This window comes from Camelina sativa, chromosome 16 (assembly GCF_000633955.1).
Source record: "Camelina sativa cultivar DH55 chromosome 16, Cs, whole genome shotgun sequence".
NCBI lineage: Eukaryota > Viridiplantae > Streptophyta > Magnoliopsida > Brassicales > Brassicaceae > Camelina > Camelina sativa.
The window spans coordinates 25,165,359-25,190,954 of NC_025700.1; the positions used below are offsets into that span (position 1 = coordinate 25,165,359).

The following is a 25,596-nucleotide window of genomic DNA, read 5'->3' on the forward strand; positions in this document are numbered from 1 at the left end:
AATGTTTAGTAGTCTATTTATATATTGAAGGGTATATTTAATGATTAGTTTTGATCACAAATCTCAACGAAGAATCGTTAGATCCAGCGGAAGTTTTATCAGACTAAGAAAACTCTTAAAGGTTGCAAGAATGGTGAAGAGAGCGGTAGTGATAGGAATCAACTACCCAGGCACCGCGGAGGAGTTACAAGGCTGCGTCAACGACGCCCGTCGGATGCATAAGTGCCTCCTTGACCGGTTCGGATTCGCTGAGGAAGATATCACGATGCTGATCGACACCGACAAATCTTACACTCAACCCACCGGAAAGAACATCCGTCAGGCTTTGTCGGAGCTCGTAACGCCAGCAAAGTCCGGTGACGTGTTATTCGTTCATTACAGTGGACACGGCACGAGGGTCCCACCGGAAACAGGGGAAGAAGATGATACAGGTTTTGACGAGTGTATCGTTCCTTCCGACTTAAACCCAATCCCTGGTAAGTAGATCGATTCTGTATTCGGTAATTAGTATTTTTTTATGGGATGATTTCTTGGTTACATACATACATGATGTAAAAACAGAGTGCTCTGTTTAGGGCTAGTTTTGAATATCTTGATATGTACGCTGATAGAAGTGATGGGGATTGTTTTTTTTTTGTTTGGTTGATATCGACGCTGTTTTGTGTGTTGCATTGCAGATGATGATTTCAGGAGTTTAGTGGAACAAGTTCCAGAGGGGTGTCAGATAACGATTGTATCAGATTCTTGTCACAGCGGCGGACTCATCGATGAAGCTAAGGAACAGATCGGGGAGAGTACCACGACGAAGCCAGATCCAGAACAAAAAGTTTCTTCTTTTGAGTTCGACTTTGGGAACTGTTTGCATAGCGTTTTTGTGAAATTGCTTGCCTTTTGTGGAATCGGAAGTTCACATGTAGAAACGGACGAGATCGCAGAAGAAGTAGGAGACAGTGATGGAGTTGTCAAATCAAGGTATCTGCCGTTGGAGAGGTTCATCGCACTTCTCGAACAACAAACTGGGCAAGACAATATCGAGATTGGGAAAATCAGACCGACCCTTTTCGATGCCTTTGGTGAAGATTCGAGCCCCAAGATAAAGAAGTTCATGAAAGTGATTCTCACCAAGCTAAGGGAAGGAAATGATCAAAGTACGTTACTTGGTAAGATAGAAGAAAGTGCTCGAGGGTATATAGAAGATAAGCTGAACGATGAAGACTACGTGAAACCCGCAATGGAGGCACATGTGAAGAGCGACCGTGAGATTTATGGAGGAGGATCATCAAGCAACGGATTGTATCCAGAACGAGGGATTCTGTTGAGTGGATGTCAAACAGATGAGACATCAGCAGATGTTAAGAAGAAAGGAGAAGCGTTTGGCGCGTTTAGCAACGCTATCCAAATGGTTTTGTCGGAGACCGGTAAAGATAAGATTACGAACAAGGAAATGGTGTTGAGGGTAAGAGAGATTCTGAAGAAACAGAGGTTTACTCAGAGACCAGGATTGTACTGTAATGACCGTTTTGTGAATGCTCCATTTATATGCTAATTAACTATGGTGTGTTGATTGATTAGAGGTTCTTCTTTCACTCAAGACTCTGTGGATTCTAGTAGTGGACATGATAAAAAAAAACAAAGGTATGTAATCTTATGAAGTAACTATTGGTTTATTGAAATGAATTTATTTATTTTCAAAAAAAAAAGAAATGAATTTATTTTCTGAATTATGTTTATTTGTAATAATATCCATCATCTACGCTACTTAATATCCTTGTCATTAAATAATAATAAATTGAACAGTGTATTTTGTTTTGTTCGTTCTAGTGTGAACATCAGCAAGTGGTAATAAATTCCCATATCTTTTTAATAGTTTAGAATAATGTTTTAACTTTTAAAAGCAAGGAAGATAATCTACTTTTGTGTCGAAAAAATATAATTAGCTTGATTAGCAGAAATATAAAACGTGTACATTTATTCGAAACAGGGATAAGGTTGGGTTTAAATATTTGTATTGTTAGAATCAATAAATAAATGTAAGCATTTTTCGTGAAGATAATTTAGATAAAAACTAGTTTGTGTGCAAGTTCCATCAGACTTCTGATACAAGGAATCTATAACTAAGACCTAGGAGACTTTGTCTAGTTGACTAAAGATAGAAGAATCAAGCCATAATAATTGGCCGATTAGCTCAGCAAAGCGACGTGCTTACTGCTTATAACGTGAGATTGTTTGCGCTCTCAAGAAACAGATTAAACTATGAATAATAACAAATTAACAATTATCCTTTTCTTAACATTTTAAAATGATAGTCCGGCAAAATTATGACTATTTCTTATAAGCTAACGAAGTTTCGTAAGTTTTCAAGTAGAAATTGTTACTTATATAGTTATATCTGACGTTTGTGTTCAAGTTAGGTTGTTTGATATATGGTTATTCAAATTTATAAACTTGATTACAAGGAATATGCAACCAAAATGAATATAAATTATTTACATTCGTATACAAATTTGTATTAACTTTGACTAATAAAATATCAATTATCTGAAATTTTACAAAGATATTGATAAAATCAGAGCTTATAATTTTCTAATATCTTCTCGAATTATTATTATTATTATTATTTTAAAAAATGTTATGTCATATAAAAACGGAAAAAGTCATACAAAAAAAAACAATAGGGGTCATCCTAATATATTAGTTGGGAAGTACAAATATAAAACTAACCTTAAAATGTGTAAAAAATTACATTCAATTGCCAATAGAAAAATTTAATTAAGATTAAATAATTAATTAAATAAATATTTCTAATTAAAAAAACGAAAATAGGGGAAACATCAAATAAAATAAATTGTAGAAAGGAAAAAAAAAATCTGTTAGAATCAAAACTAATTTGTACTTAAGAAAAACTAACAAATAAGATTTTTTTTACATGTTAGTTATATATTTTTACTAACTTCCCAACTATAGTAAAGATTTCATAAAGGTTTAAATAATTATTTTTATTACATGCAAATATTTTATTGACAGGTTTTCAATAAACATTTTTAAGATACAAAAATTATAATATAAGCAACAACTTTTTAATCACAAATCATTATAAATAACAAAATAAATTATTATAAATTTTTATCCAAAAAAGTTCATTCCGCGGGATAGTACCTAGTTAGTTAAATAATAAAGATGATTATAAAAACCCATGAAGGATGAATCATCTCAGGATCAGAAAAGGATTGTCAAGCATAGTTTTGAAATATCATCAATGGCCAAGAAAGCTTTACTGATTGGGATCAACTACGTGGGAACGAAGGCAGAGCTACGAGGCTGCGTCAACGACGTCCGTCGGATGCATATAAGCCTCGTCGAACGGTATGGATTCTCCGAGAAGAACATCAAAATGTTGATCGATACTGATAGTTCTTCGATCAAACCGACCGGTAAGAACATCAGACAGGCGTTGCTGGATCTCGTTGAACCGGCTAAACCGGGTGATGTTCTCTTCGTCCATTACAGTGGACACGGGACTAGGTTGCCCGCGGAAACTGGAGAAGAGGATGATACTGGTTACGATGAGTGTATTGTTCCTTCCGACATGAATCTCATCACCGGTAAGTTAAAAAAAAAAGACTACGCACGTTGACTTTTATTTTTTTCATGTTTACGTAAGAATTTGAACTTTTGCTTTACCAATTTAATTTGTTTGATTTTTGCTTTTTTCACGTTTACGTTCATTATATTTTCTTAAGTCACAATTTTAAGCATGTTCACCAAGTGGTTTAACTGTAAAACCAAAACATAAATAGCAAACATAAGGACCTTTAGTGTGGTATTTGCGTTTGAACTTTAATAACCTAAAATTATGAAACAAAAGAAAATATTTGATATTAGAAATATGAAAATTTACTTTTTGATTTTTTGCTCTCATGTTAACACAAAACCGGAAATTTATGTGTTGAAAAATGGTGGATTATGTGAAAATTTTGGGGGTTATTGTGCTAATTAATATATATATATATATATGTGATTAGGTTTTGAATTAAGATGCTAAGATTTTGCTAACCTTTTGATATTGATATCTGATTATTAATATTTTTATGGGGACTCTGTTTACAGATGATGATTTCAGGGATCTTGTGGATATGGTGCCAAAGGATTGTCCCATTACAATCATATCTGACTCTTGTCACAGTGGCGGTCTAATAGATGAAGCCAAAGAGCAGATAGGAGAGAGCACGAAGAAGAAGGATAAAGACTCTGGAGACTGTTCAAAGATCAACAAGGAGACAGAAGCAGAGATAAATGAAGTGGGAAGCAGATCTCTGCCATTGGAGACTTTGATTGATATGCTGAAGCAAGAAACAGGCAACGATAATATCGAAGTCGGGAAGATCAGAACAACCCTTTTCGAGATGTTTGGAGAAGATTCAAGCCCAAAGGTGAAGAAGTTCATGAATGTGATTTTAAGCAACCTACAAGAGACTGTTACTACTAGTCAAGCTGTTTCAGGTGAGATATTGGGATCGATTGAGAATCTAGCTCAAGAGATTCTTGAGCAGAAGCTTAACGACGATGTGAAACCCGGGATCCAAGAGGTGTATGCAGGTCCTATCAATGGTGCACTTCCTGATAACGGTATACTGATCAGTGGTTGCCAAACTGATCAAACTTCTGCAGACGCAAGCCCACCAGGTCACCCTGAATTGGCTTATGGAGCACTCACTAATGCTATACAGATCATACTTAAGGAGACTAAAGGTAAGATTAGCAACAAAGATCTTGTGTTGAAGGCTAGGAAGCTTCTCAAGAAACAGGGATTTGATCAACGACCGGGACTGTATTGCAATGACGCTTATGTTGATGCTCAGTTTATATGTTGATAAACAATTTGGGGAGGTTTTTCGTTGTTTGTTGATTTGGTTTCGTGTGGAATAAGTTAAATGATCTGTGTGTTTGTTGTAACATTGTTTTGAATATTTATATGTCAAGTATTGTTTGTTTGTTCATTGGTTATGAAGTTTTCCCAATTCTTTTGTTTGGAAACCAATGAGGTAACATATCAAGCCACCCAAAAAGAAAAAAATAATAAATAAATCACAAAAAGACTACAGAGCTGCTTCTCAGGCATTGGTTATGGAGTTCTATATTTGACAAATATTTTCACTGATTGGCTGATAGCTATTGTTTTTGACAAATATATTCCCTGATTTTTGTAAAACCTAGCTTCATCCATACGATTGTATTGGCAATAAAAAAAGCGATGTGCGACGAATGCGATGATTAATTTGATCATCAAATTTATTAATGTTATAGATGATATATAAGGTGGGATTGTTTGCGGCTTCAGGAGTGGCTATAAACAACAACAAGCGACATTTGCGTAAGTTATTTGGGTAATGTATGTGCGATGCGTAAAATTCTTGCCATTCTCATTCTCACAATCTATACAAGTTTTGTACGTCTTAGCTTTGGTTGGAAATAAGGACAAGCCATAGACGTTTCTTCTTCTTCTTCTTCAAACGGCTATATTTTGATTATTCCTTGATTATATTGAATGATTGATTTCAACAAAAAGACTATTAGACTAATAATTTATTCAAACATACTATATTTGGAAACGAAATTATGACTAATAAAAAAAAATTATACACCATTCAACAAATTTATTAGAGTCTCTTTTGTCTTTTTGGAAACATTATTAATTAAATTAATATATAGTTCTAATTTTAGTGGAAAGGAAACTTTATGACTAATTAAATTCAACAAAATATTTATTAGAGGTTCTTTTGTCTTTTTGGCAACCTTATCAAGGCTTCTTTAATTTTAAAGTAATAAACATTAGTATAAAGGCATGAAGGACCAAATGTAACGCTCACAATCAAAACAAAAACAAAAAAAAATTGTTACGCAGCAGACCTTTTGAGATATCAACATAAAAAAAATGGCGAAGAAAGCTGTGTTGATTGGAATCAATTACCCTGGAACCAAGGCGGAGCTACGGGGTTGCGTCAACGATGTTCGGAGGGTGCACAAATGCCTTGTCGACCGGTTCGGATTCTCCGAGGGAAACATCACTCAGCTGATCGATACTGACGAGTCTTTCACCAAACCTACCGGGAAGAACATCAGACAGGCGTTGTTGAATCTAGTTGAATCGGCTAAATCCGGCGATGTACTCGTCGTCCATTACAGTGGACATGGGACGAGGTTGCCGGCGGAGACTGGCGAAGATGATGATACTGGTTATGATGAATGTATTGTCCCTTGTGATATGAATCTTATCACCGGTAATTATATTTGATGTTGTCCTTTTTTTTTTTACTTGTCCTGTTTTTGTTGGAAGATATACTATTATTTGGTTAATATGTAGCGTCAGATTCACTCTTCTATTGGTGATTCTATTGGCAGATGATGAATTCAGGGATCTTGTGGAGAAGGTACCAAAGGACGCACACATGACAATCATCTCAGACTCTTGTCACAGTGGTGGCCTCATCGATGAAGCTAAAGAGCAGATAGGAGATAGCACGAAGAAGAATCCAAAGAAAGAATCTGGAGGCTCTTCAAGATTTGGATTCAAAGGCTTCTTGCGTGAAGCCGTGGAAGATGCACTGGAAACTCGAGGGATCCACACTCCTCACCACAAAGATGAGAAAGAAGAAAGCAAGACCAAAGAGATTGAACTAGAAGATGGGGCAAAAGTCCATGTCGTAAACAAATCTCTGCCTCTACAAACTCTAATCGATATCCTCAAGCAAGATACAGGTAACGATAGTCTCGAAGTTGGGAAAATCAGACCAACCCTTTTCAATGTGTTTGGAGAAGATGCATCCCCAAAGGTTAAAAAGTTCATGAAAGTGCTTCTAACAAAGCTGCAAGAAGGTAAAAGTGAAGGTGGGATACTGGGAATGATTGGGAAACTAGCTCAAGAGTTTGTTGAGTACAAACTAAACGATGATGAAGAATATGTGACACCCGCGACGCAGACACCTGTTGGGAACAAGAAAGAGGTCTATGCAGGTGCAAGCGATGGTTCTCTTGCGGATAACGGTATTTTGATTAGCGGTTGCCAAACTGACCAAACGTCTGCAGACGCGAGTCCTATGGATCATCCTGAAATGGCCTATGGAGCATTTACCAATGCTGTACAGATCATACTTGAGGAGACAAAGGGTAAGATTACATACAAGGAACTTGTTTTGAAGGCAAGGACGCTTCTTAAGAAACAGGGGTTTTCTCAACGACCAGGACTATATTGCAGTGATAGTTTTGTGAATGCTCCTTTTATTTGTTGAACATTGAATATTGGTTGTAATTTTCCTAAAAGCATTCATGTTGAAGAAATTATGTGATTTGTTGTTGTAATTGTAACTATGGCAATTGTATGGCAAGTGTTCGTTGTTCCTTGGCTTTGTTTAATCTCGAAAATTCTAAGCGAGAGACTCCTCTTTAACCAGAGATTTTGGAGTAGGTGTAAAAGAATGGGGTCTAAATTCGAAAGAAGATAATAGTTGGAGGGTGATTGGTGAAAATAAGATATAATAAGGAAACTGGAAGGAAAAAACAAATGGCAATCATGTGAAACCGACTTTGTAATTTCAATATCGACCGCTGAAAACATGTCTGATCACATCCTGACCGTCAATTGCCTTTGCGCGTCATCTATAAATAAAGAAAGCTTCCCCCTCCTCTGCCTTGCTGTGGTCGACTGTATTGGTTCGTGCAATTACAATTGGGGATTTCTGATTTGAAGTGATGGACAATAAAGCCTGCATCACACAACTCAAGGAAGGATATATCAAGGGAGATCAGACGAAACACATATTACCCAAGTTCTTCTTCACACATGAACTACAAAAGGCCGGAGAAGTTCAAGTGGTGCAAGTTCCGTCATGCGACAACTCAGCGGATCTCTTCACCAAATCATTACCGACATCAACGTTCAAGAAGCTCGTGCACCAGATTGGGATGCAGAGACTTAGAGACTTCTAGGGATGCTTAGAACAGGAGGAGCAATGTGTGTTGTACTCTTTTTCCTTCACCATGGTTTTGTCCCAATGGGTTTTCCTGGTAAAGTTTTAATAAGGCAGCACTCCGAGCGTATTGCGCTGATCCATTAACATCGGCACGGTTATATCATCCAAGGGGGAGTGTTGTAAAACACTTGGAGTGGATTTCCATAACCGGCCCATTACATGTCTTGGTGTGTACGGCCCATGGTCGAAGGCCCATTACCTATTTCCTATTCCTAGTCGGTTTATGTTTAAGCCTTTGCTTTACTATATATATGTAACATTAATCAAGTTATGAATAAGAATAAGAAGAGAAAACCTCCTTCGAGTTTCTCTACATTCTACGACAATTGGAGTTTCTGTCCGAATTCAAGTATTATGTAAGTCTTTTTTTTTAATTCTTATTGTATATGCAAAGATTATTATGTCTCCGAGTTTGGAATCGTCTCTATGAATGACACTACCTCATCTAATTGTCTTGTTTTTTTTTGTTGTTGTTGTCAGGGCTTTAAAAGAATTAAGGGGTCAAATTAGGGGGACTATGGACATGAGTTTTTTGTGAGAGGCCAACCTGAGCTTTTGGTGAAGATGATGCTCCAAACTGGGAAGAGGAGGCTTGATCAATTTACAGCCAAACGTAGAGCCAAGGAAAAGAAAGCCAAAGCTAAAGAAGCTAAAGCGGAAGTAGAGCGTCGCTTGCTACACTTGAGAATCTGATTATAAAATATCATGTCGTTTTTTTTTAATATGATACAATTAAGCTATATTGTATCAATAATAAAAATTTTGGAATTTTTCTTTTCTTTATGTTCTTGCACATCTCTCTCTCTCTACATGGTTGCCTTGTCTTCTTCCTCTGCATAAAATACTCCTCTCGCCTTTTTCGCAACCCTTGATTCCGAAGATGAATCATCTTCTTCACGTTTCCTTCTCAGACCTGAGAATCACTTAAATGGCCCCACTTTTAACATACACTACACCTTGGTGGAAGCCAGGGGTAGGAGTATTTGACCACAAGCATACAGCTCACCTTCCTCCTCCCCCACCATAACAAACTCCAGAGGTAGATCCTTAGTTAAATCTGCTTCAACTAAAATTTGGGCCTCATCAAAACTAACACACGCCTCCGTGGGTGTACCAACCGCACTAGCCAGGAACTCCAACCTTGTGTCTGCTTATCTTTCTTTGTTGTGGTGGTTATTTACTCTAGATGTCCATAGAACTGCGCACTACAAAGGAAGAAATGGAAACATTGAGAGAAGATGTGGAGTCTAGCAAAAGCCACATCCTTCAGGTACTCCAACCCCGTGTATGTTCTCCTCTGTTGTTCCACAGACCTGAAGCATGGCTTTTGCTAGACTCCACATCTTCTCTCAACTCGATGAAAAACTACAGGATTCTGTATCTGAACGATCAAATATGGAGAAGTACATCATGGAGCTAAAGGTACTTGGTATTTTCATAGTGGTTGTTCAAGATGCATACTCCATTAGTCCATTTTTGTTGGATCTTATACATTTTTTCTGGTAGGCTAACTTGAAGAGACATGAACGTGAAAACAGTTTATCTCAGAAAGATATATCTGACCTACAAAAGCAGGTAAATTTGAAAATCTCTTCTCCTCCTCTGTTTACCATATTATGACTTTATATGCGTGTTTGTTGTTGTCCTCAGTTTTCTTGACTAACATGGTTTGCAATGTTAATAGTTTAGTTTTTAGCTCACGGATATATGCCTAGTTGGCTGCCTAAAGGGTTGATATTTTGTCTGTGAATGCACGATTTAGGTTACGATACTACTGAAGGAGTGTCGTGATGTCCAACTTCGCTGTGGAGCTGCCAGGGATAATGAAGAAGTTGATCCTCATCATTTCAATGTTGAGATAGATATGGAGTCTGAAGTTGAGCAGGTCATTTCGGAGCATTTTGTAAGTTTATTTCGTTTTCCTAGCGCTGTATTGCTCAACATTTTTAAACATTTTGTGTAGGAAGTTAAAAGGTTATTATTGCCTTGCTTTTCGGTTGTTTATGTATTATTACTTGACGCAAGTCTTAATACTTACTTGAGATCTGACCAAACTCTTGTGATTTCCGGACTTGAACTTATGCAGATCTCAGGCCTTTATATTGCGCTGTGGATTGGTTTTGCTCATATTTCATTCAAAGAAGGGAGTATGCTATTAGGTATGGATGTCAAAAGTTCAATGATCCATAAACTAATCATGTCGGTCAAAAGTCAATGCCCGTGTGGTCTCTCCCAGTCCGTATCACGAAAAAACATATCTTTCCTGCTACGAACTACAAAACCATTATCCAAAATAACAACTAACGGTTTGTCCTTGATAGATTTTCACTATAGCCTCACGGAAATCTTGATCTTTGTTCCTCAGATGATTGTTGGGCTGAACTTGCTTTTATGACAACAAGGTATTAAACACTTCTTTTTGATTCTTGTTCTGCAGTTTTACTTGACGTTATCTTCCAGAAGGTGACAAAATCATCTTGGAAACTGCTAAGCTACTGAGGGAAGACTACCTTGTTCAAAAAACGTTTACACCGTACCGTAAGATTGCTTTGTTGGCTCCCTTCGTTTTTTTGTTGGTCTTGATACAGATACATTTGTTGGCTCACTATAGCCTCACATTTTGTCGTAACATAACTCTGCTTTGTTTTGTCTTTGCAGGTATGTTATAAACATTTTCTCAATAATTACAGTACATGTGATGACTAACTTGAGAAACTGTTATAAACTTTGCTCTGTCCACCATACATGGAATCAACTTGAGAAAAGCTTTTTCATATATATATATATAATAATTACAATACATGTGATGTGACATTATTTTATTGGCTAATTGACTTGTCATGGTTAACAGAGAAAGGATAACGCTAGTAATTTGTGTGGACTAGTCGTCTAGTCGTGTAAAAAATAACGTGACAAAATCAATGCCACGTCAGATCCTACATTCCAACTACTACATCAAATCAATGAATAAAGAAATAACCTTTAAGCCCAAAATAAAATTATTATACGAACGAGCGATCACTTTTACTTTTTGTCGGAATAAGAAGCTCTTCTTCTTCTTCAAATCGCTGACAGAAACATAAACCGATCAGATTCAGAGTTTTTTTTTTTTTTTTAAATTCATCAGATCTTTGTCAATGGCGAAAAAGGCGGTGCTTATCGGAATCAATTACCCAGGAACCAAGGCGGAGTTACGGGGATGCGTCAACGATGTTCGTCGTATGTACAAATGCCTCGTCGAACGGTACGGCTTCTCCGAGGAGGACATCACCGTCCTCATCGACACCGATGAATCTTATACACAGCCCACTGGCAAAAACATCCGCCGTGCTCTTAAGGATCTCGTCGGATCTGCTGATTCTGGCGACGTTCTTGTCGTTCATTACAGTGGACACGGTACGAGGTTGCCCGCTGAGACTGGTGAAGACGATGACACTGGCTACGACGAGTGTATTGTTCCTTGCGATATGAATCTCATTACTGGTCAGTTTTTTTTTTTTAAATCTAAATTGTTCTTTCTGATTGATCTGTAGTTTGATGTTCTGATCTCCGATCCGATGATAAAGAACGAAGCTTTTTTGGTAGAAAAGTTAACATTTTGTGTACAAGTGTTAGATCTTGTTTTGGAGATTGATCAAAACTAAAGTTAGAGAATATGGAATGAGAATATACATAGGTTTGTGTTTTAGGAACATGGTATCTGATATAATAGTTTTCCTGTTTGCAGATGATGATTTCAGGGATCTTGTTGACCAAGTTCCTCAAGGTTGCAGATTGACAATAGTTTCAGATTCTTGTCACAGTGGTGGCTTAATCGATGAAGCCAAGGAGCAGATTGGAGAGAGCACTAAGAAAGAGGACGAGGAGGAGGAAGAAGAGTCTTCTTCGAAATTTGGGTTCAGGAAATTCTTGCGCAGCAAAGTTGAAGGCGCCATTGAGTCTCGAGGGTTTCACATTGGAGGGAGCAAGAAGCATGAAGATGAGTCTGAAGAAATCGAGACTAAGGAGATTGAGCTAGAGGATGGAGAAAGGATTCATGCCAAAGACAAATCTCTTCCTCTGCAGACTTTGATCGATATCCTCAAGCAGCAAACAGGAAATGATAATATCGAAGTTGGGAAAATCAGGCCAAGTCTTTTTGATGCCTTTGGTGATGACTCGAGCCCAAAAGTGAAGAAGTTCATGAAAGTGATCTTGGGTAAGCTTCAATCAGGTAATGGAGAAGAAGGTGGGCTTATGGGTATGCTTGGGAAGTTGGCTTCAGGTTTTCTTGAGGGGAAGCTTAACGATGAAGACTATGTGAAACCCGCGATGCAGACTCATGTTGGGAGTAAAGAAGAGGTTTATGCCGGTGGTTCCAGAGGTTCGGTTCCGCTTCCAGACAGCGGCATACTGATCAGCGGTTGTCAAACTGATCAGACCTCTGCGGATGCCACTCCAGCGGGGAAACCAACTGAGGCTTATGGAGCGATGAGCAATGCCATACAGAAGATTTTGGAGGAGACAGACGGTGAGATATCAAACAGAGAAATGGTTACAAGGGCAAGGAAGTCACTGAAGAAGCAAGGTTTTACTCAGCAGCCAGGTTTGTATTGTCATGATGGCTATGCAAATGCTCCCTTTATCTGTTAAAAAATCAGAGGTTTTATTTTATTATTGACGCTTTTTTTTACAACGACCGTTGCTTGATGATTCTTCTGGTCGGGAAATAAGCCTGGTTCTTTATACTATTTGAGGGCATTTGTGTAATTTATAAGTTATTTGTGTTGTGTTTTGTGAAACACTGAAAAGTTTATTCTTGTTTTACTGAATTATGGTTTCTGAATTTATTTTGTTGTTATTCTTTTCTTGTTGATATTCTGTGTATTCTGATTTCTGCACACCTTTAAGAAAAACGAAAACATAGGAATGAATCTTGTTAATTCATAATAATATTACATCTATGTATCTTCTTCCAAATTTGTCATGTGAATATACACAAAAATGAAAGTCAGTATCTTTTTCCTCTCTTTCTTTTAAATAAAGAAAATACAAATAGGCATGCGAACTTGGTTGGGGAGAATTGAGGGGGGTCTGTTCTTATAAAAATGGTTTCAGTCTTAATCATCAATCTCTTGAACCCATGCTAAATCTGCAAAATACAAAACAAAACGACATGAAGCAACAATCGTCAAAATAATCAATACTCTATTTCTTGTCGGATTTAACCATAAAAAAAGATTGCAATACCTTGTAATACAGTTTCAACAGCTGCATTAGGTATAGAGAGGCCAACTATCCGCTGATTGTCCGTCGTAGTCTCTATGCGTATAACTCGAACTCTCTTGTGGCTATGACGGGACTGCAAAAGATCCGAATACAGTTTTAAGTTTCAATGCCAACAGTGAAAGAGTCTCAGAATTTTTGAGAAGGTTATTTTACTTGTTTCGAGAGAGCTTTCTCTATGGTTCCCCAGATGGGAAGAATGAGGCCACCCACAACGTTTACTTCCTGTACTCTTCGCCCAACTGTGCAATACTCGCCCAGCTTACACTTGGGTCCATGCATACACTGTACTCAGATAGAAACTCATTTAGTGCACAACACTTTATCAATGAAAATGACTCATTTAGTACTCATTTAGTGCCATGACGCTTAAACTTTGACACGCCAGGATGATTCTGTGCTAATCTTTTCTGCTTCGGTTCGATGTACTCTGAACTTTCTTTTGGACTGAGGAAGCTTACCTGTTTAGAAGAAACTTCGTACTCGTCTTCCCAACCAGTCCGAGCCTTCTCCAGAGATGAGAGTTTTCGGTATTTAGTTTTCAACTCTGAAAGAGACATCTCCCTGGAAAGAATAAAACAACAGTTAAGACCAGTTTCTAAGTCAGATATATGAAATGTGAAGGTTCTGCCAACGGTGAACATACCTGATTGACTCTCCTACAGCAGGACGAACAATCTTAAACAACCCGGAAGCCGCACTAGAAATCCAAGATAAACCCCAGCAATGAGATTTTGATACTTTTCTTGATATTTTAATATTTGTATGTTATGAAGGGTTCACATTTGGACAAGTAAATATCCAAAGATTAGCGAGGATGATGATTTACCTCTCAAATGCTAATATGAAGTGTCGTTTTCCTAACCATTCCCTTTTAGATTCATAAAAGCCATCATTAGCAGAACCAAGTCCGTCCCTTCTCTTCCCCTCTAGCATTGAACTTGCAGACTGGGACACAGATCAAATCAAGCTTTTGATTTATTGTAGTCAAATACAACTAATTATTAACAAGAGTGAAAGATATTGAAGTACCTCCCATGTAACACCACGATCCAGAGTAAAAGTAAAGAGCATAGTTGAGGCACCAGACATTTGATCAACATGGACGGTCTGAAAAATTCAACATATTAGTAGCACAGATACACTAAGAATCACTAATCAAGCAAGAGAAATTATCAACCTTTGGAGTGCTCAGCAGCTCAACACTATTAGCTTTCATATCCACAATTCCTGAATCAAAACTTCCTTCGATCCGAGCATTATGTACAAGAACGTCTAATATACTAGTAAACAATTCAAACAACCTGCACAGTACAAGCAGAAAGCGTTAAACGGAACGGAAGATGCTTTGTAAAAGGGAAGGTAAGTTAAATAGTGCAAAGCGTAAATTTTCATTTGACTCATAATAATACCTATTCTGGATATCAGGTGGCAATCCCAAGAGGCGATTCAGAAATCGTCCAACATCATGCATGTCAGAATCAATAATGCGTCCTGAAAACTTTCCAACATCTTTCCCATTGGCTGTATCATCATTGATGAAGTAAAGTAAAAACGAGATTACTAGAAATAGAATTAGAATTCAGCACGAAAAAAGTGAACTTACGAGAAAAGCTTACCTAGAACACTGTCCCTAACAATTCCAACCGCAACAAGGGCAGCCCTTGCTTTGGTCAAAAACTCTTTAATTGTTTCGGGTTCATCAACCGAGCATCCAGGAGGAACAACAGGTAGTTTCTCCTGATAATTAAGCCATAATAAATTTAACGCATTATCCATTATCACAGTTCCTAAATATTAAAGAAGCAAAATTAATGAGGAAGACCTGCTCCATTATTCCTCTATACATCACCATCAAGGACTTTTTACCAAAGTTGCTATCATAATTGTAGGCACTCAAAGAAGGCCCGGAGGGTCCAGCCCTGCAATACACCACACCATACTTTGAGACAAAACACTTGGCAAGGTTTAAAGCTATAACAAGCCAAAAGACCAGCAACTAAGAAATAGTTTAGAGAGGAGCATGACTTTCCTGCGGTCTCCCTGTGTTAAAGCACCAAGAGTTTCTAGTCTCTTTGCAACTATAGAGGCAAAGCGGCGTTCCCCACCGAGATTTGTGAAGAGTAACCTAACAGGGCCAAAATAAAGAATTTATCAACTTCAACAACATACTTTTCAAATTGAAAAGGTAAGAACTTTTGCAATTTGACAGATAGAAAATCAAACACACAAACACTGTCATTCAACCTATATTCAGGAGCCGATGTCTGATTCGACCGGTGAGTTCTTCCAAATTGTTGAATTGCACGATCAGCACTCCAGGGAAGCTCTAAAGTCAAGTGAACCCTTCTTTTCTGCAGACAAATGCAAAAAAGAAGAATTCAAATAAACTAATACACCAAAAGCTGAAACGTCAAGTCCTTTAAGGCCATCTTTGACAATGTACTTAGATCTACAGAACAATACAAATACGCAGAAAGACAAAATCTTATTTAGTAAGAGAATTAATAAACTCGACACACCTGATTTATTGCCCTTCTATCTGCTTGTAACGAAACACCAGCTGAACCAGCTTCAGAAATAATGGCAACAAACTTTTTACCATCCATAAATAGTTGTTTCTCGTTCATGTTGACCATTTCCATTGTGATATCCTTTCTAGAGCCAAGAAACACAAGGATGAAAAGTAAATTGCTAGTGCTGAGTAAAATAAAGTACTAAAAGAATTGGATAGAGAGTTTTAAAGCTTACGTGTTTCTTGCTTGATACGTAACGCCTTTCCCATTAGATGCTCTTACAAGCATACCTCGCCTGCCTGTTATTTCTGCAACTTTGTCAGGGCCTCCAAGCTTGCATTAGACATAAACAGCAGCAGCAGTTTAGGCACATTATGAAGTTTCCGAAGTTAATTTAACCAAAAAAAATTAAGCCTTGGAATCATACTACAATCAACGCACCCCTAAAAGCCAAAACTTAAATAAATGATTCATAGATACGGCTAGCGTTATACCATAAGAAGAGAGGAGACTCATGTATAACCATGAGCTGCTTCATACATTAGAAATAACAGACATGCATTGATGTGATGATGGTTACCTGATCGACAATGTCATCTAAAGGATTGTTTGGAAGATTCAGGGCACGGATAATCTCTATGATCTTTAATTTTCGTTCCAACGCTGCTTCATACCTAAGAAGAAACAACATGGATAACCATTCTCAAAAAGAATCTAATACTTTGCTCTATACGAGACACATGTTGCTAATCCAGTGTATAGACCTTTTCTGCAATTCCGCAATGTAGAGACGTCTTGCTTGAATGTACTCCTCTGTCTTTTCCTTGCAAGAATAGCATATCCACGCTTCAGATGGCAAGTCTGTAACTGGAGGAACCACACAGTCCGGATGAAAAAGCTTGTCACATTCAGAACAATGGAGCAACTTCTTCCTTTCCTAGTTTCATTACAAAATAAGTTATTAGAATCCCGTAACCTTAACAGAAATCAAGCTATCCAAGTTAAAGCAACGTACATCTTCCCCACTGCATATCTGACATATCTGGAACTCATCATCAGAATCATTAGAATCGTCAGCAGAGTCAGCTGCATTAAAAACACTACTAATTAGGAGAATGTACGCACGTTGAGGATATAAGATTCGATTTATTAAAGAAATAGCCAGTACGATGCAAATACAGCAACTAGGAGATCTGAGGATAATTGCGTTACCAAAGCACTTTCCAATTACGGAGATCTACTGTAACACATAAGGGAAAAGTTAATAAGCTTATTAGCTGCTAGGTATATTTCCAGCTTAAGAGATACGTTTTGCAGTGCTTAAAGAACTAAATTCAAAACTTCCCATCTTATACTTTTGTCACTACAGCCTAAGCATCAAGATTGTGTCTGTTCAAGTAGGTACCAGAAGACATTTTTCACTAGGAAACCCACCTTCAGACTCCAAATCACTTTCATCATCACTATCTGGTTTCCACTTTGCCATCTTTCTTACTCTTCCTCTAATTGAAACACCAGGTGAAGCTGAATGTCTCTTTCTCTGAAGTTCTTTAACACTATCATCCTCTGTAAAAGTTCAAAAGAAGCATACTATGAACAGGATATAACAAGCCACCAGTAAAAGCAAAAGTTCTTACAGAGAGAATTAAGTTACCTGACAGAGGTTCAGGCTGCTCCGGCAATGGATAATTCTCTTCCACAAATTTCAACAAGAGCTCTCGAGGTCCCGAGACAAAATCATCAAGCTCAAGACCCTATGGCAAGATAAAAAGGGGCAAAGACTATCAATCATGCAGATATTGCTTAGAAGGAATCATAAAAGGATACTTGAAAAGTAGTATGAGGAGAAACACACATATTTAGTTACAGCCTCTTCGGTTCGAGCCTCTCCGGTACTCTGAAGGCCAATAACAACACACTTATTTGCCGACAAGGCTTTCTTCGCTAATCTCACAGTTACAGGGACTTTAGCTGACATACATAAGTGTCTAAAGAAACGCTGCAGTAACATCCAGGAAATAGATCGATTAACCAACAACAGTAGTAACACCGTCTAACTATTGTCTCTGATAAGGTTATACCTGGTGGCTTGACCAGTATAATCTCCACAACTGACTAGAATTTGGTTTCTCGTTAGGGAGAAAAGCACTTGCTGACAATAACTCTATCCGTAGCTCCGCCCAAAATTCTGCAGACTTATTGTACATTGCCTACAGAAGAAAGCAAGTAATACAGCAAAAAGCCCTGCTTTTTAATTTTTCGACAGGAATCACTAAACTACAAACAGGGGAACACTCGACATAATGAACTTGCTTGCCAAAAAGTACCAAAGCACCATTGGAAATTCATTATCACAATAAAGCCTGCTGAAATTTATGTAAGAGCTTGGTTCAAGCTATATGGCATTTACTTGATAGTAGAGCTAAATGATCAATATAGATCTGAGAAACTTTCAAGCAATATAATAGTAAATAGAAGAAAAATTTACCTCCATTCCTTCTTCTAAACGAGCTTCAACAATCTCAAACTCAGCCCCTTTGTAGCTCAGGGTTCGGCATACATACATCCCCCTATTACATAGAAGGGATGTTAGAATAAATTATGAGCAATGCGAATGGCTTAGAAGTATGACACAGGCTTGTAAAACCTCGCTTTCATGTCCATTGCAACCAATTCCAACGCTCCTGTCCCACCTTTATCAAGGGCACCTGCACAAGGGTTCTGTTAAAGTTCCATCCCAAGTTATGCAGTGCATAAAGCAGAGTAAAAGAAGCAAAGTAACTATTAGAATTCAGTGAATGCGGTCAAATTTATCAAACTCATTTAATGGAATATTTTGTATATGCTCTAGACAGAAATTAAAACTTGACACTTAAATAATTTACATAAAGAGAAATAGAACGTACTAATTCAAATGCCACAACAATATATTCAACAGTGGATAGAAAAGAAAACAAACCTAAAAATTTGTTGAAATCACTGAAACTTGTTCCAGCTCCCCAAAGACCAAGCCTGACCATATAACCCATGTTTCGTGGTTCTGATGCACCAGTAGCAGAGCAATAAAGAACACGTGCTTGGGGGATCTTATCCTGCATTTCCAAAATTCATAATTTAGAGTCAACTAAAAGAGACTAACCACAGTTAAACTATATTATCTGCAACTGAGAAGAAGTACACTTCAAAAGACAAATCGATATATCTAATCTCTCACTCTTCATAGCCAAGAGCAATATTGAACGCAACATTGATGAGAAAGTGAAGTCAGGCATTCAGTTTTAAGTAGCAGACCTGAATGTCAACAACTGCCTGCCCGATGCGTGTCGGCTGACTCCCAGCTTCAGGTACCAAATTTTTCGCTTTATGGCACTACGAAAGAAAATGATAAAAATTAGTAGCTGCATAACGATAATGTTATAATGATAGAGCTTGGCTCAAAATTGATAGAACCAGTGATCAAGCAATCTACACGACAGGTCATGCTCAAATTGTTCATGGAATTTAATATACATTATTCATGGAATTGCTACCTCATCAAAGATCAAGAGACCATCAAATTCTGGTCCACACCATTGAACAAGCTGCTGTAAACGAGAACGGCCCTTCTCAGAGGAAGCAATGAGGCTATTGTATGTCAAGAATACCACTCCTTCTTTAACACCAACATTTTTTGAGTCAAGCTTCGAATAAGGTAGCTTGTTCAAAGGATTCACTGCACGTAAAATATATCGTCATTTAGTTGCAGACAAAACACAGAAATGATCACCAGACTGGACATTTATTCACTTGTCAACTTATCCGTCGACATGGTTCCGTGTTTATCCATGTCTTAATATTCTATAAAGTTTCCAGGCTCAACCCTATAAGAGGCTAACGAGACTGAGAATCACAAATCCAATTGGACTACTCTAAAGTTACAGTCCAACTTTAATTTAACTGAAATTCATGAACTGCACAAACATCAACTATCAATAACATTCTCTAGGCATGACAGTAAAGTATATAAGTTCTCTATAAATACATCTATACTCCATATCTTAATATTACAGCATGAGTCAATTTATACATTCAGCAAAATCAGAATTTTCTTCTGGTCTAGTCTACTCTATACCATCCACTTTCAAAAAATTTCTATTCAACCATGAGCCAAAAAAAACTTGATATGTAAACCATACGAAGAACTTGTGACCCAAGAAAATAAGCGAATTACAAACTTAATTTACAGCCAAAACAAGATAATACCTCCAACGGATGTGGCACCCACATCATCCAAGTCCCTTCTTGCATCATACTTCAAGTCTGAGCCAATAGAAATCCACCTATGTAAATCATAGAGGAGCAAATACAATTAGAAGTCATCTCATCCTACTTCAAGTTATCTAAGGGACCAAAAAAAGGGACATTGTAGACACAATTATGCAAATGTAGTATAATCATAAGCAGATTGAATTGATTTATCAACATTTTATTAAGAATACAATTGGCGCAGAAGTATCTTCCTACAAGACTTACAAAGCTTTCCTCCTTCCATGTTTCCAATTTTCCCAAATCAACCCGGCAATTGTTCGCCCTTTCCCCACACCAGCACCATCTCCAACAAAAAAGCCTGCTCTGGTACCATCAGCAAGGTGCTGGAGATGCCTCTATAATAAAAAAAACCACCATTGTCATACAAGTACAAGACACGTTTGAGGCCATTAACAAACTTTATGGCATTTAAAAGCAACCTGACAAGCGTAAACTAATGTCTCAATCTGCAAGCACGATAAAGCCTTTGACCTTTCGAGCTCTTCCTTGATTTTGAGATCGTAAGTGGGCTCTGGGGGTTGCACTGCAGATAGAGATGATGTCTCCACAATTGGATCAGGATGAGGAGGTCCGATTGAAAGTTTTGGGGGACGCTTCACAAAGAAACTAATTAGTGTCATCAAAAAACATTTTAATGGCGAAAAGATAACCAAAACGAGTGATCAAGATGAGTCACTCACATAATCCATAAACGTTTCTCCTGCCGTTCCACCTTCATCTTCTTCTCTCTCCACTTCAATAGCTTCCTAGTTTTGGGCCAACGGATGAAGAAGGAAGTTTGACATGTAAAGTTAGTTATGAATCCAACACTAGAGTGTCAAAATATACCCAAAAACCATAGCCAGAGAGTGTCAGATCCACAATTCTACCACCAGAAGATAGAACTGAAACATTACTGATTAACTCATACGTAAAACAACCAACAACACAGCATAATTCAAAACCTATGTCTAACATATATAACGATCAAAATTGGTAGGAAAAAAACCTCATTGACTTCTTCGGGAGGAGGCGGAGGAGGAACGGGCGGGGCAGCAGGAGTAGGAGGGTTAGGATGAGAATGAGGAGCAGTTAAAGAACGATTAAGCTTGGAGACATCAACAGCGAGCTCGACATGGCACTGCGGACAAGAGAAGCGAGTGAGTCCATGTGGCACATTGAGGATAGCCTGACAGTTAGCGCAAGGCAATTGCATCTTGGTCGGATCGATTCCATGTGCAGGAACGGGAGGCCTAGGTAAATTGAGAGGAGGCTTAAGCTGCTGTTGAATCTGAGGCGGAAGCGTCTGAATCGGCTGCGGTTGAGGCGGTGGAGGTGGTTGTTGAGACTGCGGAAACTGCGGCCGTGCCCTAGAAAGAAGCTCCGGCGGCAACATTTGGGGAAGTTGACAAGTGGGACAAGAGAACTCAACAACGCCGGTCTTCACCCTAAGAATCACGCGACAGCCAGCGCACCGAACCTGAACATCGCCTCTTAATACACCACCGGCGGCGGCGGAATGCGGCGGAGCGGAAAGCGGCGGAGGCGGTTGAACAGGCGACTGCGTCATGACCCGCGGCGATTGATCTTGGAGAGATCCGTGAAGGGATCTTGTGGGCGTTGAGGAGAAGAGGGGAGAGATGATTGAGAGATGAAGAAGAAGAAAGTATCAAATTCACTGTAAGTAATGAATTTCGTCAGAGCGCGAAAGGTTTCTTCTTCTTCTTCGACTCCTTTTTTTTTTTTTCCCTTCTCGTTTTTTTTTTTTTATTGTTTCAGATTTTCTCCCTTTTATTTTCCTTTTTTCTATTGTTTTTTTTTTTTTGGTTCATCTAATTTACCAAAGGGGAACTGTACAGTCGGAAGAAACAAAACCACCTCCGTAACCCGGTTGGGTAATGGGAAGTGATGCGGTTGATGGACCACGTGACTTGCCAGCTCATCGTTTGTTATTTTTGTTTGGGCTTATAATCTTATCAATATGACCATATTTTATATACGTTTTGGGTTTCTAACTTACGAGACTACTTCTGAGTTGGGCCAAGCACAACACTACAAAGCGCTGCTTCTAAATTCCATGGACATATTCATGACTTTTTTCTTTTCTTCAATTCGTTAGTTTACTAATTTGTTTGTACGGGAAAACGTCCTATTTCCCCCTCGTAACTATCATATCGTACTAGATACACTCCGATCTTTGACCTCGTTCTATATCTCCCTCAAACTAAACTGCTCCACCTATTTTTACCCGAATCCATAGTTTTATTTTTATTTCCCCATCGGAATATCATATATTATCTATTACCCCATGAAACTTGGTTAATATACGGTTTACTGTTGGTTTACTATTTGACTAACCAACTAATGAACTTATTTAACCAGATTAAACCAAAATTCAACCCAATTACAAAACTAAACCTAAAAAACTCTAAAATCAAAAATTCCCAAATCGATTTGTCTTCTTCTTCCTCTCGTTTTCTTCTTTTCAAAACCCTGCAAACAATCATAAAAAGACAGATAATCAAAACAATGACTTTTAAGTACACATATACCTAAAAACAAATTATTCTGTTTATAAAAGTATATATTTTCGACAATCCAGCGATTATTGGAGAACCAACAAGAAGTCTAACCATATACGCAGATGACAAAAGACCATCTTCAAAGTTGGTTAAGCTAAACTCTCCAGTCTCCCCTGTATCAACACAAAAATAGAGAAAGAGAGAGATCAATAATCGTTTTTAAATTCACACAATCCATAACAAAAATTATAAATTAATTCCACATAGTCACGCTGAAGAGAGAAAGAGAGAGAGAGAGAGATGGACTTTGAAAAATCTACCAAAGAAATAAACAAAATTGCTGAGAGATTGTGATATTCTTTTATCCGTTTGTAGAGAGATCAATATGCACTCGATCCAAAAAACAAAAATCCAGGAATCGTGTCAGTGTTTGCAGATTCAAGAGCTCCTTCATGGAGAATAAGTACATTTTTTTCAGCTTGACTCGTTGTAGACTCCAGATTAGCTATCAGCTAAGCCTAAGCATTGGTGAATATATGTTTTGATTTTCGATATCCTTATTCTTCTCATTCTCTATAACAATTTAATGTTCTTTACCTCAAAATTGTTCATGATTTGTTCTTCTGGTTTAGCCGTTTAGGGTTTTTACAAAACAAATTTAGGGATTTTTGATTTCGAGTGAAGAACATGACGGGTCGGGTTGTATATGTTACTTGGGTTATAAATTGATTTCATACCGGTTTTATGTGGGTTTATAATCAGATTTAATTTCAAAACCATTTAAACCAAAGTCAATGGAGAAATAGCAATAGAATTATGGATTCGGGTAAAAATAGGTAAAGCAGTTAAGTTTGAGAGAAATACAGAACGAGGTCAAAGATCGGAGTGGATATGGTACGATATAATAGTTCCGAGGGGGAAATAGGACGTTTCCCCTTTGTTTTACATCAAAATTTGAATTACATATGAGAGGGTTAATAACTTAATACTGTTGTATATGCAAAACATAAGGCATAACTTGTATACTATATTGGCTTATGAATCTAAAACAAATAAACAATGACAGAACAAAATAGTTGAGTTATGAATAGTTTACCCTATATATTAATTCTTTGGCTAGATGATGTGATATAACCAATACTTAAAATGATTAACAAACTTGTACAAAACCATCTCTTTAACTAATAGGTACTTGGTTTTGCAAAAGTTTACAAAACGATTTGCGTCAAAACATTTAGGAACGGTCTTATTAAGAGTCTTAAGCACTAATTTTACAAAAGGTTATTGCCTCTTCATTTATAAGATTGATGCCACTTATTTATACCGAACCCAATGAATGCGTTACCTACCAACAAGTGTCCAGGCATTGTATGGTTCGTTCTTCTCATTTACTATAACCACCAACCCCAATAAATGATACTAGTACCTTATGATTGGAATGAGGATTTTGCGTATATATAGGATGACACAAATTCTCTATACAAATTAATTACTTCTATACAGTTAGCAATTTTATGCTGTAGAATGAGATTTGATCCTTTGGTAAAGAAATTGTTGAACAACTAAAAAATAAAGACTGTCCTACGTATTGGTGTAGTGTCATTGAGCTTAAAGTTAGATAAACAAAATGATAATCACGTGATTAATATTTGATTTTACATTAATATAATAAGTTTACATATCATATCATGCAACAATCACCCTATCGGTGATATCGTTTTTGCTCCGCTGATCTTTGCACTCTTCCTCATCCATAGTGTCGCATAGATCACTCCCTCTAGTCTCTGGCAATCCCACCGCAAACAACCCCATCAAACCTATAGCAAGACCGAACAATCCAAACGACCAAACCCCGTTTTTCCGACCAGCCGCTACCATGATAGGGCTGAAAACCCCTCCAAGCACCAACGCCTGCCTAGCCATTGCAATTGCTGAGTTTCTCACACATGTCGGAAACAACTCGATTGTGTAGATCATCTCCATGTTAAAAGCCGAACAAGCGCTAAAGTAGGAAATTAGCTCTAGTGCCAATTGTAACGCCCCGTGGTTCCGGATTCTCATATTCTGTAACGCAAATATGAGAACGCTAGAGATCCCTCCTAACGCCGTAAATCCGATAAGCGCGTTTCTCCTGCTGAGTTTATCGACGAGGAAAAGCGTGATGAGGTTCGCCGGTAAATCCATCAACGCATTAAACGCGGCACTTAAATAGATGTTGAAATCGAGATTCGATAACGCTAAAGGCATCCCGTAATAGACCAAACCAATACCGAACGCAATGGCCATTACCGCGGATAATCTCTTAAGCGCCCATCTCTTCTCCACCAACGCCTTCATGGTCGTGAAGATGTTAACATTACTAGGCTTCTGCTCCTCCTCTTCGAATGGTAAGCTCGAAAAGCTCATGGATATTGCACCACCAATGTTTACATCAGTAGACGACGGAATCGAAGCAACCCTTTTGAGAATCGAAATAGCTTCTTCTCTACGACCTCTAACGAAGAGCCACCTTGGAGACTCACAGACCAAAAACCGAACAAGAACGCAGTAGATTATTGTCGGAATCGACGTCCATATGTAGAGAATCCTCCACGAGCTTCCTCTGTTTATGTAAGCCATCAGGGGAAGAGACAAGAAACCAAGCATGAATCCGAAAAAGCTCATGACTCCGACTCGTCCTCGCCATTTCTTCCCAACCAATTCAGTCGAAAGCACAAGCGCACACGTACCTATCGTCGCTCGACCAAACCCGTTAACGAATCGTAGAACAGCGTAAACCCAAATGTTGGGTGAGAAAACCGTTAGCATCGTTGATATCGCCATCACGAGACACGACAGAAAGAGCATGTTTTTACGACCCAAGGAAGAATCAGCAAGTGTTGAGAGAACCAAACCTCCGATTAAACATCCGACGAAGAAAGAACTCTCCGGTAAGCCTTTGACGAACGAGCCGGCGCATTGGAGATTCCATTCGGATAT

At 38.0% G+C, this 25,596-nt stretch overlaps 7 protein-coding genes across 7 annotated transcripts; 5 read left to right on the top strand and 2 right to left on the bottom strand.

The window, feature by feature from the left end:
- LOC104752365 (metacaspase-7) lies at positions 2-1,667 on the top strand. Its single transcript, XM_010474483.2, has 2 exons — positions 2-476; positions 678-1,667. The coding sequence occupies exons 1-2, from the start codon at positions 41-43 to the stop codon at positions 1,544-1,546; spliced, it is 1,305 nt and encodes a 434-aa protein (XP_010472785.1). The 5' UTR covers positions 2-40; the 3' UTR covers positions 1,547-1,667.
- On the top strand, positions 3,215-4,997 carry LOC104752366 (metacaspase-6-like). The gene is made up of 2 exons (XM_010474484.1): positions 3,215-3,602; positions 4,108-4,997. The coding sequence occupies exons 1-2, from the start codon at positions 3,257-3,259 to the stop codon at positions 4,869-4,871; spliced, it is 1,110 nt and encodes a 369-aa protein (XP_010472786.1). The 5' UTR covers positions 3,215-3,256; the 3' UTR covers positions 4,872-4,997.
- Positions 5,852-7,402, top strand: LOC104752367 (metacaspase-5-like). Its single transcript, XM_010474485.2, has 2 exons — positions 5,852-6,278; positions 6,400-7,402. Exons 1-2 carry the CDS (start codon positions 5,933-5,935, stop codon positions 7,284-7,286), a joined length of 1,233 nt encoding a protein of 410 aa, XP_010472787.1. The 5' UTR covers positions 5,852-5,932; the 3' UTR covers positions 7,287-7,402.
- LOC104752368 (nuclear-pore anchor-like) lies at positions 9,348-10,526 on the top strand. Its single transcript, XM_010474486.2, has 5 exons — positions 9,348-9,449; positions 9,534-9,602; positions 9,790-9,930; positions 10,114-10,186; positions 10,465-10,526. Exons 1-5 carry the CDS (start codon positions 9,348-9,350, stop codon positions 10,524-10,526), a joined length of 447 nt encoding a protein of 148 aa, XP_010472788.1.
- Positions 11,026-12,852, top strand: LOC104752369 (metacaspase-4). The gene is made up of 2 exons (XM_010474487.2): positions 11,026-11,510; positions 11,755-12,852. The coding sequence occupies exons 1-2, from the start codon at positions 11,165-11,167 to the stop codon at positions 12,657-12,659; spliced, it is 1,251 nt and encodes a 416-aa protein (XP_010472789.1). The 5' UTR covers positions 11,026-11,164; the 3' UTR covers positions 12,660-12,852.
- Positions 12,931-21,849, bottom strand: LOC104752370 (protein strawberry notch). Its single transcript, XM_010474488.2, has 32 exons — positions 21,105-21,849; positions 20,797-20,862; positions 20,536-20,709; positions 20,321-20,451; positions 20,051-20,127; positions 19,339-19,520; positions 19,100-19,177; positions 18,768-18,900; positions 18,456-18,516; positions 18,297-18,378; positions 17,890-18,018; positions 17,664-17,807; positions 17,463-17,562; positions 17,243-17,374; positions 16,824-16,894; positions 16,573-16,745; positions 16,389-16,482; positions 16,044-16,141; positions 15,815-15,950; positions 15,540-15,646; positions 15,325-15,420; positions 15,118-15,214; positions 14,912-15,032; positions 14,705-14,816; positions 14,473-14,596; positions 14,325-14,402; positions 14,122-14,240; positions 13,939-13,992; positions 13,754-13,856; positions 13,449-13,577; positions 13,257-13,368; positions 12,931-13,158 (listed from the first exon to the last, which is right to left on the bottom strand). Exons 1-32 carry the CDS (start codon positions 21,663-21,665, stop codon positions 13,127-13,129), a joined length of 3,906 nt encoding a protein of 1,301 aa, XP_010472790.1. The 5' UTR covers positions 21,666-21,849; the 3' UTR covers positions 12,931-13,126.
- LOC104754028 (organic cation/carnitine transporter 2) lies at positions 24,221-25,596 on the bottom strand (the record flags this gene model as incomplete). The annotated part of the gene is made up of 1 exon (XM_010476189.1): positions 24,221-25,596. A coding segment is annotated over one exon (1,293 nt), but the record flags the coding sequence as incomplete, so codon positions are not given.

What these genes read in the sequence shown, in the direction of transcription:
- LOC104752366 (XM_010474484.1), top strand. Translation starts at nt 3,257, where the DNA reads ATGGCCAAGAAAGCTTTACTGATTGGGATCAACTACGTGGGAACGAAG. An exon ending in CGACATGAATCTCATCACCG is followed by an intron (nt 3,603 to 4,107) that starts GTAAGTTAAAAA and finishes CTCTGTTTACAG; the next exon opens with ATGATGATTTCAGGGATCTT.
- LOC104752369 (XM_010474487.2), top strand. Translation starts at nt 11,165, where the DNA reads ATGGCGAAAAAGGCGGTGCTTATCGGAATCAATTACCCAGGAACCAAG. An exon ending in CGATATGAATCTCATTACTG is followed by an intron (nt 11,511 to 11,754) that starts GTCAGTTTTTTT and finishes TCCTGTTTGCAG; the next exon opens with ATGATGATTTCAGGGATCTT.
- LOC104752367 (XM_010474485.2), top strand. Translation starts at nt 5,933, where the DNA reads ATGGCGAAGAAAGCTGTGTTGATTGGAATCAATTACCCTGGAACCAAG. An exon ending in TGATATGAATCTTATCACCG is followed by an intron (nt 6,279 to 6,399) that starts GTAATTATATTT and finishes TTCTATTGGCAG; the next exon opens with ATGATGAATTCAGGGATCTT.
- LOC104752370 (XM_010474488.2), bottom strand. Translation starts at nt 21,665, where the DNA reads ATGACGCAGTCGCCTGTTCAACCGCCTCCGCCGCTTTCCGCTCCGCCG. An exon ending in AAGAGGCTGTAACTAAATAT is followed by an intron (nt 17,563 to 17,663) that starts GTGTGTTTCTCC and finishes ATCTTGCCATAG; the next exon opens with GGTCTTGAGCTTGATGATTT. An exon ending in AGCTGCTGAGCACTCCAAAG is followed by an intron (nt 14,403 to 14,472) that starts GTTGATAATTTC and finishes TGAATTTTTCAG; the next exon opens with ACCGTCCATGTTGATCAAAT.
- LOC104752365 (XM_010474483.2), top strand. Translation starts at nt 41, where the DNA reads ATGATTAGTTTTGATCACAAATCTCAACGAAGAATCGTTAGATCCAGC. An exon ending in CGACTTAAACCCAATCCCTG is followed by an intron (nt 477 to 677) that starts GTAAGTAGATCG and finishes GTTGCATTGCAG; the next exon opens with ATGATGATTTCAGGAGTTTA.
- LOC104752368 (XM_010474486.2), top strand. Translation starts at nt 9,348, where the DNA reads ATGGCTTTTGCTAGACTCCACATCTTCTCTCAACTCGATGAAAAACTA. An exon ending in AGTACATCATGGAGCTAAAG is followed by an intron (nt 9,450 to 9,533) that starts GTACTTGGTATT and finishes TTTTTCTGGTAG; the next exon opens with GCTAACTTGAAGAGACATGA. An exon ending in AGAAGGGAGTATGCTATTAG is followed by an intron (nt 10,187 to 10,464) that starts GTATGGATGTCA and finishes CTTGTTCTGCAG; the next exon opens with TTTTACTTGACGTTATCTTC.